The sequence below is a fragment of the Balaenoptera acutorostrata genome, chromosome 2 (genome assembly GCF_949987535.1).
Source record: "Balaenoptera acutorostrata chromosome 2, mBalAcu1.1, whole genome shotgun sequence".
Classification (NCBI taxonomy): domain Eukaryota; kingdom Metazoa; phylum Chordata; class Mammalia; order Artiodactyla; family Balaenopteridae; genus Balaenoptera; species Balaenoptera acutorostrata.
The window spans coordinates 182,000,234-182,017,121 of record NC_080065.1 but is presented as its reverse complement, the minus strand read 5'-3'; the positions used below and the strand labels follow the sequence as shown (position 1 = coordinate 182,017,121).

The 16,888-nt window shown below is 52.0% G+C and overlaps 1 protein-coding gene across 1 annotated transcript in view; it reads right to left on the bottom strand.

The window, feature by feature from the left end:
- Nucleotides 1-782: 782 nt before the first annotated feature.
- Nucleotides 783-16,888, bottom strand: part of SAFB2 (scaffold attachment factor B2) — a 34,472-nt gene continuing 18,366 nt past the window's right edge. The window contains exons 12-21 of the mRNA XM_057540827.1: nucleotides 13,298-13,428; nucleotides 11,903-11,994; nucleotides 8,963-9,099; nucleotides 7,259-7,549; nucleotides 6,120-6,260; nucleotides 4,902-4,944; nucleotides 3,441-3,571; nucleotides 1,690-1,802; nucleotides 1,477-1,543; nucleotides 783-1,188 (exon numbers count right to left, since the gene is read on the bottom strand). Coding sequence (XP_057396810.1) covers nucleotides 1,038-1,188; nucleotides 1,477-1,543; nucleotides 1,690-1,802; nucleotides 3,441-3,571; nucleotides 4,902-4,944; nucleotides 6,120-6,260; nucleotides 7,259-7,549; nucleotides 8,963-9,099; nucleotides 11,903-11,994; nucleotides 13,298-13,428 — 1,297 coding nt within the window. The 3' untranslated portion in view covers nucleotides 783-1,037. The remainder of the gene's footprint in view (nucleotides 1,189-1,476; nucleotides 1,544-1,689; nucleotides 1,803-3,440; nucleotides 3,572-4,901; nucleotides 4,945-6,119; nucleotides 6,261-7,258; nucleotides 7,550-8,962; nucleotides 9,100-11,902; nucleotides 11,995-13,297; nucleotides 13,429-16,888) is intronic.

The window sequence follows — 16,888 nt, the reverse complement described above, 5'->3', positions numbered from 1 at the left end:
GAGGGAGGGAATCAGGTTGCCAGCAGGTGGCACATGGGTTAACTCTTCACACGCCGATCTAGACCACGCCGGCCCAGGGATAAGATTCGCGGGAAACCAGCGTCCCTCTTGCCCACAGGCCCTGCGCAGGTCCCCAGGTCAGTCTTGCGGCCACCAGGCCACCTCATTCATGAGATGGGCTGGACCCCTCTTCTGCCCCAACAAGCCTGCAGTCACCCAGTCCCTGTCCCGACACCAGCTCTGCGTGGGCAGCAATGATCCTTCACAGAGGAAGAGAGATGGCCCCTCTGGCCAGACAGGGGTCTTTAGTGAAGAAGATTGCTGCTGCTTATCATCACAAACGAGATTTCACCTATGAATGTGCATTTCCAGAAAAACAGGTGGAGGGGATATAGCTGGGCTCACACCAGGCAGGGGCTGCCCCATCCCCAGCCCTCAGCCAGGCCCCCAAACCGCACACCACCGCTGGCTGGACACCCCCAGGAACCCCAGCAGAAGAGGTGAAGTGCTGGTCCCAGGGCCCCCTGATGCACACACCCCTCCCCTCAGGGAAGAATTCCTAATTCCCATCCCAGCTCTGCCACACCTACGAGCTCTCCGACTCTGGGCAAATGATCTGACCCTGCAGCCATTTCCTCACCTGTAAGACGGGGAGGTGCACGGCCCCACTTCATTGGGAGCTGTGAGAATTCAGGAACACGAGCCGGCCTCTGCTACCCAAACAAAAGTGGTGCCGCCGAGGGCTGACACTGCTCTCTGCTCTGTCATCACTGAGACACACACACGGCTGCGAACCATAAACTTTTATTAACGGAAAATGGAATGCCTCGTTAACAGAAACCTTGTCTTACAAATGGCAGAACAAGAACACATTTATTAAAAAAAAAGAAAAAAAAAGTGGATTCACATTGTATTAAGCTACAACACGGTGGCAGGATTTGCTTCTGTTTCTTAAAAGATTCCACAAGTTCAAGGTAACTCTGGCTAAGAGACTCGACAGTACATCTGCCTACCAGGACACGCGGGGTGGGTGGGCTCTAGTAGCGGCGGGTGAAGTGGGGGTATGGGTGGGGGGCGGGGTGCGGGCCTCTGCTGCCCCGGTCCTGGCCGGCCACTCCTCCACCCTCGAGGCCTCCGGAGGGCACCACGTGAGCCTGGGCGTGCCCGCCGTGTGCAAAGCCGCCTCGCCTAGGAACAAAGGCACACGTTTGGCCCCGGAAGCACCTGTGTTCTCACTGTGTCACGTTGCAGCATAGGGCTCTGTGGCCTTTAGAGCCCCTTGGCTTTTTCCAGGTGAGAAAAATCATACCCACGGGTCGCATTCCGGGGAAGAGCGTTAGCTGCATAAGTTGCCAAGAGCTGCTTTGGGGTTTGTTCTCAAAGCATTCGACCCCGAAAGTGGATCAAGCATGCAAAAAGGGAGAGGAAGTGAGAAGTGGGAACAAATCAATTTTATCCGCAGACAGTACTTCTTACCCCGATATTCCACCCCGACTTGCCACATGCCCTGGCCCCGAGGGCCCAGACAGGCCCCTCTCACCACCTGGAAGAGAAGAAAGAGTGTGCAAACACTCCCTTCTTGGAAGTGCTTGGAAGCCCTGGAAAAGCTGGCCCTCTGGAGCATGCTGGGACTGTGGCTGTCCCTCCCCGCGAGGCCCTCCCGACCTGCAGGCAGGGGTGAACCCATACCTTGCCACCGCAAGTGCTCTCGGCCCGCCGTGCCCGCGTCCACTGTACCCGGCCAGGCGCGCTCCTGATGCTCCTCCAGCCTCTGGCTGTGCTCCGCCCAGTCACGGCCACCCCTTTGCCAAAACGAAAGGCAGATACACAATGGTCCCACTGTGCCTCTAAGGTGAGGCTGTGACATGGGGGCTCTCAGGGCTCGCGCCCCACTGTCAAGGGTTTCTGAGAGAAGTGGGCAAAGCATGGAAACAGACACTTCCCCAAAGATACACACTCGGCCAGTAAGCACACGAGTAGGTGTTCAGCACAGCTAACGTCACAACCACCTCACCCTCATTAGAACGGCTATTATCTAAAAGACAAGGACGAGTGTTGGTGAAGATGTGCAGAAACAGAGATTCTCACACTGGGCTGGTGGGAATGTAAAATGGTGCAGCCTCGTTGGAGAAAAGTGTAGTGGTTCCTTAAAAGGTTAAACACAGAGCGACCGTATGACCCAGAGATTCCACTCCGAGGTATCTAACCAAGAGACTGGTAAACATGCATTTACACAAAAACTCGTACACCAATGTTCTTAGCAGCATGATTCCGTAACAGCCCCGAAGTGGAAACCACCAAAGTGTCCATCAACTAATGAATGGATAAACAAAACGTGGTCCATCCACATACTGGAATATTAATCAGCCTTGAAAAGGAATGAAGCACTGACACTCGCTACAACAAGGATGAACCTTGAGAACACGATGCTCAGCGAGAGAAGCCAGACATAAAAGGCAACACAACACAGTGTGTGATTCCAACTCGTGTGAAACATGCAGTACAGGCAAATCCACAGAGACAGAAAGTGGGTTAGTGGTTGCCAGGGGGATGGGGAGTGACTGCTAAAGGGGTTTCTTTTGGGGGTGATGGAAATGCTCTGAAATGGATTGTGGTGATGGATGCACAACTCTATGAATTAACTGAAAGCCATCAAATTGCACACTTTAAATGAGTGAACTGCACAGCATGTGAATTATATCTCAAAAAAGCTGTTTAAAAACGGTTTCAGACAGAAACCCTGGGAGATGAAAATCCAAACACGGTACCCACTGGAGGCCTACAGCAGCCCCTGGAGGCCTACAGGAAAGCCTCCCAGTCCCAGGGTGGGTGTGGAAGGACGAGGGCACTGCCCACCAGTGACCACTGCTCCAAGGCCCAGGACCAGGAAGCCAGCAGACCCCCCACACCTGTCTGCAAGGGTGAGTGCACACCGGTGCGTGCAACGCCTGTGGTCTCAGGTGACAGCCCCCCAGTCACATGGTGACACTGCACAGTGCAGCCTGCTGTCAGGGCAGGAGCTCGCCCATTTAAATTTAGCGCAAACAGGACTAAACGACAGACATAAAAGGACCCAGTGTTAAGCAGGTCGCTCAGGAAGGAACACTCTCATCTGTCACACTGGCACTCCAGTCTTTGATCAACACCCGAAAACCCACCTACAGGTGCAGCAGAAACTTGTGGTAGCTGTGACACCGGCCTTACAAACACCTAAAGACAACTTCGGGGGTGGGGTGGGGTAAAGCTTCTCTACTACTGATAGGGACAAGCCTTAGACGGCTTCAGGGTTGCCGCCTTCAGCAGGCAGGGCCCACACAGGGCCAGGCGGGGCCGTTCCAGGCGACCTGACAGGTACACATGCCCGGTTCACTTTCAGAGAAGCCAACCCGTCACCAGGCGAGGACAGTGATGCCCAGCCCCTCTGTGGCCTGCACGCTAACCTGGGGGGAGGAGGCAGCCCCCGGCCCTCGCTCATCCTCTTGTCGGAGCCGTAGCCACCCCAGCCGTCTCGGGAGTCGCGGCCATGGCGCTCTGGTGGTCCTCCGTGGCCGTGGCGGTCGTCTGAATAGTGCTGGAAGGCACAAGAGGGACAGGGCGACTCCAGTCACATGGCTCCCAGACAAGCTCGCGGCAGGCCTACCTCCTGGGTCTCGGCAACCTGCAGACCCTGCCTCAGTGTGCTGGGGTGTGGCTCAGCACCCCAGCCACCCACGAGGACCTGCCCAGGCCCCTTCGGACACTTCCTGACCCCTTCCTTGAGAACCCCAAGCGCCCCTAAAGCTCCATTGCTGGTGCCACACAAAGGGCCAGCAGCGGGCCCTCCCACCCGTGAGCGTGGATAGCCCCATGCTTCAGGGACCACTGAGAAGAGTCACTCAGACCCGCCTTCCCTGAAGAGTCAGGGCACCTGCTCCTTGCTGGACACAGGAGGGCACTCCCCACACCCCTAGGTCAGGCCAGCGCTCTCAGAGCCCTCTCTGCTCATAGTACTGCGGAGGCCTGGAAGCAAGTACTGAAGGCAGGAACGGCTTAGTACCCCTGGCCAACCAAGTCAGTGCTCAGGAAGCCAGCACACCTGGGGAGCAAGAGAGAACATAGCACTCTCTCAAAACCCGCACCCCTATTTTAAAAAGCCATGATTCTGATGCCGTCCCCCACCTTTCTCGTGGAGGCCTCCTCTCTTCTCTGACTGACACCCTAGGCACCTCTCACAGGGAACCTGCGGACTATCAGACACGGGGACCCATCCCAGTACCCAACACAGAGGAATGCCCCAGAACATGACCTAAATGACCCCCTACCAGGCCGCTAAGCCCCCATTTGGGGCATCCCACAGTGCCTAGACTTGAAGGCACTCCAAACAAGTAGGCAACCAAGTATCTCTTCAATTAGTTTCTACTGAATAAAACGAGAAACAAGCCCTACCTGTTTAAAAAACACAGACTCGAGACTTCCCTAGCGGCACAGTGGTTAAGAATCTGCCTGCTAATGCAGGGGACACGGGTTCCAGCCCTGGTCCGGGAAGATCCCACATGCTGTGGAGCAACTAAGCCTGTGGGCCACAACTACTGAGCCTGCACTCTAGAGCCTGCGAGCCACAGCTGAGCCCACGCACCATAGCTACTGAAGCCTGTGCACCCAGAGCCCATGCTCCACAAGAGAAGCCACCGCAATGAGAAGCCCGCGCACCGCAATGAAGAGTAGTCCCCGCTACTTCGCAGCAATGAAGACCCAATGCAGACAAAAAATAAAATAAAATAAACAAATAAAATAAAAAACGCAGACTCACTAACTAATCAATTCCGTGCACATCTACTCACCGGCCAGAACTGACATCTCCACGCCCCGCCCACCCCACAGAAGCAGGCGTGCCCCTGGCCTGCTATCTGGCTTTTACTCACCTGCCCATCTCGCTCTCCCATCACTGACCTTGAACCTTCCCTCCTGCAAAAAAGAAATGTCTCATTCCAAAGGCAGCTGATGGCTCTATACAACACTGCTGCAAACCACACAGAGGAGTTCCCCAACTGGAGTACTTATCCTCTTTTACCACATGAGAACTGTAACTTACTGGCCTGAAAAAAAAACTGCCTCGCAGCTTTCTCTGGGGGTAGCAGTGAAGTGGGATCCTAAGAAGGTGGGAACGAAGGTTTTACTGAACTAAAATCCCTTAGAGGGGTCTCAGAAGTAGAGCCCACACCATGAAGCTAATGCCTATAATTTATCTGTGGCCTGATGACAAGCCAGGTAATAAGAAAGCCTCGGCGGGTCCCTAACCTCTGGTCTGACCCAACACAGGTGACTCACGCCACATCTGAAACCAATTCCAGCCATAATTAATTAAAGGAGTGGCTTCTCAGCCTGTCTTTCCCCACTCTTCCTTCCCAGAGCTAATGAGCGGTGAAATGGCTCAAGGATATGCAGCTCAGGGGAGCACGATGAGAAACCTAAAGAGAGAATTCTTAAACTGGAAAAATCAAGGGCTGCTTTTCTAAGAAACGAGATATAATCTTCATTAAAAAGGCACTGGCAAAAAAAATAACCCACCCAGACCCTCGAAACACAAAGCAGGTCTAACAGGACCTCTGCCACGTTCCACAGTCAGCTCTCTTCACGTGGGCTGGCACGACCCCATGCCAGTCAGTGACCCCTGCAGATGGCTCAGGCGGGTCACAGCCTTTCTCTAAACTGCTTTCTCATCTGTGTGAACAAGGAGGCCGGGCCACACCCTCCTCAAAGCCCCACGCTCCAGAGCAGCTCGTGCTGTTGGGAGGGACAGGGAGGAAGTGTGGCCGTGGAGACCCCCCAGGGAGCTGTGAAGCCCAGAGCCCTGGGCCACCCCCAAGAGAGCTGAGCATGGGGGAAGCCGAGGTTCAGGTCCTTCCCAGGGCCCGTCTGTCCTAAGAGGACAGTGCATGAAACGTGCTCCGAGGTGCCTTCCCCCTAGACAAAGCCAGGATGTCGTACATGACCACTGATCCCAACGTCCTGCTCAAGGTCTGTTTCTAAATCCCACGTGTGACGGTCAAAGGCACCCACTAGGAACCTCACGAGTGCACCAGACATTAAGAAACAGACGGAAACCTATCACTGCTGTAGGAGTGGGGCGGGGCACTGACCTGTCGGCCACGTGCTCCTGGTACTGGCCCCGGTCACGGTGGTCAAAGTCGTGGAAACGGTGATCGGGCCGAGGGAAGTCTGGGCGGTATCTGTCCTCCATGGCCATGCGCTTTCCCTCTGGCCAATAGGCGTCATCTCGCCTGTTTTTTATTTTAAAAAGGATGCAAATTTCATTTATGAAAGAGAATGAGGGGAAAGAGAAAGAGGGCAGAAGTGGGGAGGGGAGCTCTCTCTCCAGACCCAGTACCATTTAAAATGTCCCGCAGGGCTAACCTCTAAACATTCAATCATTATTGCTTTGATTTGATAAATTAAAATCCCCCAAACTGCCAAAAGGCATACTGGCATTCTCATCTGACAATCCTGAAAAAAGAACTGCTGTGAGCTAATTGTGTCACAAGGCTGTTAATACCTTGATCCCCACATGAACTCAGATGCAAGTGCAATGAAATCTTTGATTCTCCTGGAATGAGGTTCCGAGTCATCACATTCTCACCTCCTCGTCTGCTATGCTAACCTGAACCTCCCTCTGAGCTTTTGCAGAAGTGAAGGGAATTAGATCGGGTGATGGCAAACTACATACAACTTGGGACGGTATCCAATTATCTTCTTCCTGATTTTTACCAGAAAATAAGGCTCACGGGTGGTGGGGTGATGGGTGGCCGTCAATCAAGCCGCTCAGAGAAGCTGGAGAGCAATAAACCTACTTTCCGAGTGGGAAGGCAATCTCCTTTTCCACAGCACCCAACTCTGTGCCTCTCCCTCTAGGAGGACACACGAGCCTGACAGAGACGGCAGTGAATGCGGCATAACGCATGCTTGGCTGTCTCCTACCCACTAGACAGTGGTCATGCTCCACCAGGAACCACAGTGCGAATAACGGGACGGCCTAGGCGAAAGCATCACAAACCCTTTAGCAAGTGGCAACGATCAAGATTCTCTGAAGAATAACTTGGGTGGGGAAAAAACGCTGCACTGGCCACAGAGGTGGCAGGAAGGAGCCCTGCCCAGGCGTCCAGAGGCCCAGGTTCTGTCCAAAACACCTCCGACTCCCTACGCTCAGGTGGACGGGAGCGGGGGTGGCCCCTTCCACATCAGGGGAAGCACCACCTCCTCCCGCTCCGGGCGGGGGCCTTACCGCCCCACGTCGTAGGGCCTCCTGAGCACCGAGCGCCGCTCCTGCTCGTAGCGCAGCTGCTCCTGCTGGTGCCGCAGCTCCTCGCGCTCGCGCTGGATGCGCTCCTGCTCCTTCCGGCGCTCCCGCTCCACGCGCTCGCGCTCCCGCTCCAGCCGCTCCCGCTCCAGCCGCTCCCGCTCTAGCCGCTGCCGCTGGCGCTCGAGCTGCAGGCGCTCCCGCTGCAGCCGAGCCTTCTCCTTCCCCTCGTGGAGGGCGTCCAGGCGCTGCTCCCTCTCACGCTGCTCACGCTCTCTGGGGGAACACAGGAAGGCCGCCCTGACTTCCCGACGTGGTGGCGCCCGGCCATCAAGACGTCGTCCTCCGAAGGAGCCTGGAACCTTCCAGCTCCCGGATGTGAACTGGCTTGCCCCGGGCCTGGCTGCCCCTCCGCCAGCTACTAGGCGGCACTAACCGGCTCCCTAAGCTGCTCCATCGGCCAGAAACCACCATCTCCACACTTTCCCTTTCTCCAAACAGCAAAGCTGGGGTGAGCTGGGAGGGAGGGGGTGATGACGAGCAGACACAGAGCCTCAGGTCCAGACCAGGAGGACCTGGCTCAAAGAGCACCAAAACAAAGCCATAGCTAAATGAAGGTCAGGAAAGTAAGAAAAGCAAAGGATAATTGCTACTCTGAAGCTGCTGGGCACGGAGAAAACCCTGGAGACATGGATGATAGCAGCTTTCCCTGAAGAGGGACAATCAACACTGCCTTTTTGTCACCCCTCCCCTCTACAAGGCTGTATTTTTAATGAGCACGTCATTTTGAAGGGACCTAAGAAGGTGTGGGGACAGGAGAAGGCCAGTCACCAGCTAAGGGGACCGAGGTCTCATTTATCAGCCACTGCACACCAGGAGCTGAGCGGGGACTGGGGAACCCTGTTCTGCTCTCTTCACACCCTCCCACAGTGCCTGGGAAGGGTCCAAACCAAGGGCAAGCCGACTGGAAGCAAGACATCTCCAAATAGACCAAGAAACTTTTACTTGCTAAACCCCATATGCAGAGGCTGAAATCACACAGTTTTGGAAAAGCAAACTGGGGAAGTTTCTCCACGATCTGCTTTAGCTCAAGAAAGTTTCCCAAACACTACAGCATCACAACTTCACTGGGTAATGTTTGAGGGAAAATGACGAGGGAGCTCTAGACATCCTGGTGTGAAATGGCAGAAAGCGAAAATGGAAATGACAGGCCTACTTCAACAAACCATCTCCTCAGCAAAGGGGCACAGAATTGCTGTGGGACCGCTGCTGCCTGAAAACGCCACGAAACGCAGACGTCTCAGGAGCGAAGATGTGAATCACAGCTCTAACAGGCCAGCCTGTTCCTGGGCTGCCATGTTGATCTAATTCACGTGGAAGGGTTTGGCGGCGAAAACTGAGGCCTCAACCCTGGAGGCCCTTCTACCAAAGCCACAGGCGGCATGGGTCTGCTTACCACCTGGTCCAGGGTGCAACTGCAGACAGGGAGACGCTGCTGAGCAGAAACGGGCTCTGATGAGATGTCACGGGACTACCACGGGCCAGTGTGACCCCCCCGCCTTTCGGTCTCAGAGGAAACACACTAGGAGGCCAGTGAGCCAAGACCACACAGGTGACTCGTTTGGGAGGAAGAGCAACCCTCCCAAGAGGAGACCACAGACCCGCCGGCCTCGCTCGGCCCCCACTCACCGCCGCCTCTCTGTCTCTCGGATTTCCCGTTCCCGCTGCCTCTGGCGCTCTCGTTCCCTTTGCTCTTTGATTTTGTCAAAGGACAAGATGTCTCTCTTCTCTTTGCTTTCCGATTTGCGATCCTGACTCTTTGAGCTCTGTTTACCAAAATTGGTTTGTTAATGTTAGGAAACTGCTGACAACAGATGCACGACGCAAGTGGAGTATGCACATCTGGACTAGACTAAGATCCTTCAATCCCACGTGGTTTCCAGGGAAGCCCCAGCACAGGCCGCCTCACACCGCCATCTGAGTTACGCCGCTAGAGTCTTGCTTTCAAAGGGCATTAATGGAAGAGAAAAGGTGGGGTGAAACCTCAGCAGTTTTTCTGCAGCAGCAGAGCCAAGCGCTCTGCATCATCTAAAGCAAAACGAGGCTCCCCAGAGGCACAGGGCATGTGCACTCGATGCCCACAGCGACCCCTTGGTTCAGTGGGGAAGCTGTCGAAGCAGCTGTCTAGCTATCTAGACAGACAGCTGGAGGAGGGGCTGCGTTTTTCACTTCTGAGCTATTGGCTCAGGCCTCAGGCAGGTGGCCTCAAAACAGAACAAGCCAAAGGCACCTGAATGTAAAACAGCACTGCCAGTAAGGTAGAAAGTACCAGTGAGCAACTTCTATGCTCTTCCATTTCTGGGAGAAGGCAGGAAACACTTACAGCTGATACCCATTTCTGAGGGTCTCAAAGGCTGGGACTCCCAAACTGGCCACAAGCAGACTCTCCCAGGAAGTTTTTACGTAGCTCAGAACCCAGGGCCTCCTGCAGACCCGCCACCTCAGAATCTCCAGGGAAGGGGGGCCTGGGAGACATTTTTAAAAAGCTCCTCAGCTTATTTTCTTATTTCACTCACTAAGGGGCAAAAACATCAATGAAAGACAAAGCAATCCAAAAGAAAGACAGGCAAAGGAGGAGGACACAGAGGACACCCTCATTACAGGGACAGATCTGCAACCCAAAGCATCGCCATTACCCTCAAGATGGGCAGAGTTGAGAGTCGATTACACACACTGCAGGCTGGAGTGAGGGAGGGCAGATGCCCTATGTTCCGAGGTACGGATGTGATCTTCTGGGGAGGCCAGCATGGCAGTGGAGGTGCCGAATCCTTCTCCAAGTTCACAGCCTGGCCTCAGCCACTTCCTAGCGGCCCAGCACACGCTACGCACTCAGTGAACCTAAGTATCCTCCATAAGCTTTCTGAAGGGCACTCTGATAGTATCTATCACAACGAACAACGTCCTGGCGGCTTTGGACCAGCACTGCCAAGAGGTGTGCACATGAATGTTGCACTGCAGCCATTTTCAATAGGGGATGTGGAAACAACCAAGTGTCCATCACCAGGGAACTGGTTAAAAATGATCAAGGTGCATCCGTAAGCTGAATGATACGAGCTTTACAAGGAAAAGGACACACACCACCACCTGGATGGATTTCAGGGACATCACGCTGAGGGAAATGGCCCATCTCAAGGTCACGGTTGCATGATTCCATTTATACACTTCCTCACAACAACAACATGCTGGTGATGTAAGACAGGTTAGAGGTTTCCCAGTGCTGGGGATGGGCTGGTGGGGTGGGTGTGACAATAAAGGGATACCAAGGAGGAGATCTTTGTGCTGATGGACTAGTTCTGCATCTGGATTGTGGTGATGGGACACAAATCTACACGGGTGACAAAATGTCCTAGCACTGTTCACACCCCCTATGCCACCCTCCTGGCTCTGCGACTGTGCTACACAGTTACACGAGACGGAACCACTGGATGAAACCAGGTGATGGGTTCCTGGGCCTCAATTTCCTGTGAATCTGTAATTATTTCAAATTAAAAAAAAATTTTTTTTTAAAGCAGAAAAAGCAGAACTGTATGTCTCAATACACAAAGCTCTCCAAGACATCACATACAGAGGTGTACAGCAGCAAGTTATGGGAAGACCCTTTCCCCATGGTGTTTGAGTGTAGACACGTGTGCCGCCATGTGTAATGCCCTTTGAGGGGAGCCCATGCAGAGCACAGGCTTCTGCTTCGCTTACCTTATATCTTCCTATACCACGTGTATGCTCTAATCAGGCCTGCACTATTACTTACTATTTTAACATCAGAGTTATTTGGGTGGTAAAATTATAGGCCTTTTTGGGTTTTCTTCTCTAGACTTCTCTGTATTTTATGATTTTCCTATAGCCCAGAGGAAAAACAGCATTAGGAACTGCTGCTTTATAGAACCCAAATGTTCATTTCAAAATTAAGTCTCAAGACCACAAAGTGTTCTTGGATGAATACTGTTAGCTCTGCACTCACTAACACAGCACTACTCTCCTCGTTAACCTTTTAGTTAGAACCTTCAGCTGGATGCAGCTGGTTTTGTTTTCCAGAGTAGAAGAAGCAAAATGGACAAGCAACTAGCTTGTCCAGCAGCATGGACCACAGAAGCAATGGAGCTCATTCTTTGATAACATGGAAGACAGTTTTAGGGTGGACTCTACTTTTCTTTTTGGTTAATTTAATAGGAGACTAGAAAAACTAAAGAAAATGAATAAAGTACTATTAGATTAACCAAAGAGTAGAACCTGCCTTCCAACTTGACAAGCCCTGGGTCTTGCCCATTCCATCCAATTTGTGAATCAATTCCCCTTCTAGAAAACAGTATAACCTAACAGGACTGGCAAAGGGTCAACAAATTTACAGGGAGCAAACATGGTTAAGTATTGTTTTGAAGTAAGTTTCAGAACCTAGTTTGTGTCTGTACATATACTCTAAATAGTTAATACGTCTTTTGATAATACGCCTTTTGAGTGCTTTTTCTTAACATTTCAAAGGTGAAACAACGTTGTTCTCATACCGCAAATCAGAGTGGTTGTTAAACCACCATCAGAACCAGCCAGACTTGAGAGGGCAGAAGCGATACTTACTCTCTCTTTTGACCTGCTTGTGGTTTTCACACTAATGACAGGTTCCCCTTTCGATTTATCCATCACGACTGTTCGTTCCATGCCTCTGCTTCCTTCAGGAGAAAACACAGCCACTTACGAAATCATGCTGACACCCTCCCCGCTCCTGACCGCAGGCAGCAGCCCCGCCGACCAGGTGCTCTGGACGCAGCCTCCAATGACTGCTGATAAGCTCTGGAGCCTCGGCGCCCCATCTCTCTCCCCTCTGTGACGTGAAGTCAGTGATACCCACATGGCAACAGCGGGTCTGAGGTGGATGGGGCACCCCGACAGGCCTTTGCTCGTCTGGAATGAAGTGGCATGATCTGTTCACACCTTACAGCATAAACGGGAATTAAACTGCATTCTGCAACGTGGGCACAAACACGTCCCACGCTCGGGGCTCCTTCACCCCCACACTAAACCCCAGTGGCTCCAGGGATCATGCACTTCAACGTGCATTCCTCCCACACGTTCTGGAGAGCTCTGCAGAACCCAGTCCCCTGTGCTGAGTCAGACACGGCCTGCCAGCTCGGAGGGCCCCGCCAGACAGGTGGGCTCCCCTCATTCATCTACCGCAATAAAGGCTTCCAAACTGATTTTCCCCTCAATGACACGAAAAGCAGGCTCTAACAACCAGAACAATTACTGATTTAGGGAGATTTACAATACTGGAGGAACATTTTAAAAACACGTTCCTCTTGAGACTGCTGGTAAATTACCCCAAACACTTGAGATGTAACTTGTAATGTGCCGTACCAAGGTTCCAGATGGTTGGGTTGTTTCTGTTTTATGGGGGGTGGAGGGCGTGTGTGTGGGGGGAGCACACTGGTTTCACTTTTTTCCACAAAACTTTCTGTGGGGTCTCATGCAAACCTGAAGGTGCACTGCACAATAAACTTTTTTTTTTTTTTTTTTTTTTTTTTACAATAAACTTTTATAATGGGTATAGATGCTCTGAGGTTTTAGTTTTCTCTACATTTTTTTCTTTTTTTTACTATATCTGGTTTTAACATAAATGCAGGGAAAACTCAATGACATACGTGCAGAACTGCATGGAATTAGTCACAGGAACCAGGATACCTTGCTCTTGCAAATCCCACGTTCTATTCTACTGGAGACTCAGGAGAAGCCAACACCCAGGTCACTGAGCCACCAATAAACACAGATCCCGACCAGAAAAACTACAGATTTCTGATGTTGCGGAGAAACCCCTTTTGGCCATTTCATCACCGGAAGCTCTGTCCTCTAAGAGCTTCCTGCACGCAGCACAGCTCAGCAAAGGCACCGAGCCTGCTGGGCCCTCACTCCATGCAACCCGCCTGCTGCCCTCGCCGCCTCTTCCCTTCTCGTGAACACTCCACAGACTCTCATCACCTGATCTGGTGACTCGGGACCGATTGGCTGCTCCTGGTTTCAGCTCATCTTCATCTTTTTCTTCCTTTTTAATGTTTTCAGGTTTTCTTTCCTCCTTCTTCTCCATCTTCTCTTCCTTCTTAATTACAGTTCTGTTTAGAAACATGGTGATCACACTTGAGGCCCTGAGATTCTCACAAGAGTAGCTCACACTCAGACTTCCACACAAAGCAAACCCACCCGCTGCCAGTTGGAGGGAAAAGATTATTTGAAAACTGTGGTAATGATAATACCCTCTTTAGATACACCCCTTCCCACTTAAGTTACATGCCACATGTAGAAACATGCTGGATGAAACTACAGGCTCGTGGGGTGTCTTCCCAAAATGCCAGATGTACCAGTGCGTAAACAGGCCCAGAAGCAGACATGAGAAACACTCCAATTACATAGGAAAGCTTGTTAAAAACTAACTTCAAATGTTTCTTCTTTTATGTGTGGAATATTACTTTTAAGTTTTATAGGGAAAAACACTTTTTCCAAAAAGCAGAGTATAAAACAGATTGGAGGTACAGTACAAGGAGGGGCGGTGCCTGCTGCAGGAAGCCCTGGGCCGCTCACCCAGACCCCCCCCACCGCAGCTGGTAATAATTTCTGCACGCTTTGGGGGAGGCAAAATGGCACGTGAGGTGCCAGCAAACATAGAAACTGTTAGTGCCATTTCAGCTGAAGGCAGTTTCATGCTAAGCAGTCAAACAAATCGTCGCTGCCATTCAAACGTGTCTCCCACATTCCCTACTGCTGTTTGTCCCCGGCAGTTAAACTCCACACTGACAAAATGCCCATTGCGTGCCAGGGTCCCGGATGGGAAAGCCAGGTCCTATGGGGTCCGCTAACAAGCACCTCCTGCCCTCTCTTCCCACTACCCAGGCAGAGCTCAGGCTGCCCGAGGAAACCTCTCCCAGATGCCCCTCAGCTCACACTGCCTCCCTCCTAAACTTCCATAGCATGAAGCTTTAAAACTACTTATTTTGAGAAATATTCAATTTCAAAATGAAACAAAATAATAATTGATGGTGTCTATCAGAACTGAAAACTGTAAATGTTTGTAACATACTGCTTTCCCTTTACAACACAAAACACTCTAGATACAGCCGTCCCTGTGACAGTCTCCATCCCTGTGACAGCCACTACCAGTGCCTTTACTGTCAATCGTGAGGCTCCGCCTCTCCTGGCTTCACTCGCCTATTCCCGTAACCACGACGCCCTACAGTGATGCTCCAGATTTCTTAAGGCTGACAAAGCGGGATGGTCCTCGGGTGCTGCTCTACAATGCCTTTCACCGCATGCCCTGCAGGCTGGGCTGTGTGGACACACGCACAGACCCGGGTCCTTTCGACTGCTGGCACCACAGCCCACTGTTATTTACCCGGTTCTCTTCTGACGGAGTAGAGTCTGCTTCCGCTCACTACCTGACTGCAAATAAAGCCCCGGACACCACCTCTGACGTGACTTTTCCACTGTTCCGGGGCGGCACCTTCTCCCTCCCAGTAGCCTTACAAAATGTCTTGAAAGGAGACCCTTCCTACTTGTTCCGGACTCACACGGCACCTCCTAGACACAAATGGACTTCTTGATAACACTAATTAAGTTAAAAACCAATTTCTTTCTTTTTTTTTTGCTGCACCACGCAGCTTAGGGGATCTTAATTCCCCAACCAGGGATTGAACCTGGGCCCGCGGCAGTGAAAGCACAGAGTCCTAACCACTAGACTGCCAGGGAATTCCCTAAAAAGCAATGTCTAAAAAATATATATGTAGGAAAAAAAGACCAGAGGAATAGATACCAAAAGTGTCAGCCCTGGGTAGTGGGATTATGCTTGACATCTGTGTATGCTTTCCAAATGGCAATTAAATAAAAACTCATCCAAGACAAGCAACCTCTTTAGGAAAAGCTTCTCTATGTCACTTAGGCTGACTACCAAACCTAGAAATTCTTAAAAACGAAAAGTCAGGGATATTCCCAGTGGCGCAGTGGTTAAGAATCCCCCTGCCAATGCAGGGGACACAGGTTCGAGCCCTGGTCCAGGAAGATCCCACATGCTGCGGAGCAAGTAAGCCCATGTGCCACAACTACTGAGCCTTGAGCTCTAGAGCCTGTGAGCCATAACTACTGAGCCTGTGTGCTACATCTACTGAAGCTCACGCGCCTAGAGCCTGTGCTCCGCAATAAGAGAAGCCACCACAATGAGAAGCCCACGCACCACAACGAAGGGTAGCCCACGCTCGCCACAACTGGAGAAAGCCCACACAGCAATGAAGACCCAATGCAGCCAAAAAAAAACCCCACAAAAGGTCAAATGAGGGTGTTCACTGAAGAAGAGAATAAGATTAAAAACGAACTTTAAAATGCTCAGCCTGGGGCTTCCCTGGTGGCGCAGTGGTTGGGAGTCTGCCTGCTAATGCAGGGGACACGGGTTCGAGCCCTGGTCTGGGAAGATCCCACATGCCGCGGAGCGGCTGGGCCCGTGAGCCACAATTGCTGAGCCTGCGCGTCTGGAGCCTGTGCCCCGCGACGGGAGGGGCCGCGATAGAGAAAGGCCCGCGCACCGCGATGAAGAGCGGTCCCCGCACCGCGATGAAGAGTGGCCCCCGCTTGCCGCAACTGGAGAAAGCCCTCGCACGAACCGAAGACCCAACACAGCCAAAAATAAATAAATAAATAAATAAATAAGAAAATCCTTTAAAATGCTCAGCCTCCTACACAAACCACTTGAAAGCACTGTGGTTTCATTTTAAGCTCATCACCCAGTTAAGCAGCCCTGCGCTGGGGGTAGCCACCCCCTGCTCGCCTCAGGCCCGGCGCTGCTCCTTTCTGAGCTGTCTCTCCTTCCACACAGCACAGACCTCACAGCATCGTTCCAGGGGCTGCGGAAACCACCTATGCTGCGGAAACCGCAGACGCTAACTAGTGATTACGTCCCCTTCCTTTCCCCATAAACATGTATCACTTTTGCGATCAGAAAATCAACATATGAAATGCATCTCGAGGTGCTAAGAATACCAGGAACTCCCAACAGCTCCCCATGTTCCCCCAGTACAGGTTTTTAGCACTACCAACAGGATGTGTCTCTTTGGAGAAGCTGCCAATAAAATTACGTTCTCACCCCTAAATACAAAAAAGCTAATCTGACATGCATTTCTCCTGGGTTTACAAATTCCAATTTGGCTACAACGAAGATGGACAAGTACATCTTTAAAAACCAAGTTTAACTTATGAACGTAATGCCCATAGTCATGTTTATTTAACTATAAATTTTCTTACATTAAAAAAAAAAGGGGCTTCCCTGGTGACGCAGTGGTTGAGAATCCGCCTGCCAATGCAGGGGACACGGGTTCGAGCCCTGGTCTGGGAAGATCCCACATGCCGCGGAGCGACTGGGCCCGTGAGCCACAACTACTGAGCCTGCGCGTCTGGAGCCTGTGCTCCGCGACAAGAGAGGCCGCGACAGTGAGAGGCCCGTGCACCGCGACTAAGAGTGGCCCCCGCTTGCCACAACTAGAGAAAGCCCTCGCACAGAAGCAAAGACCCAACACAGCCAAAAATAAATAAATA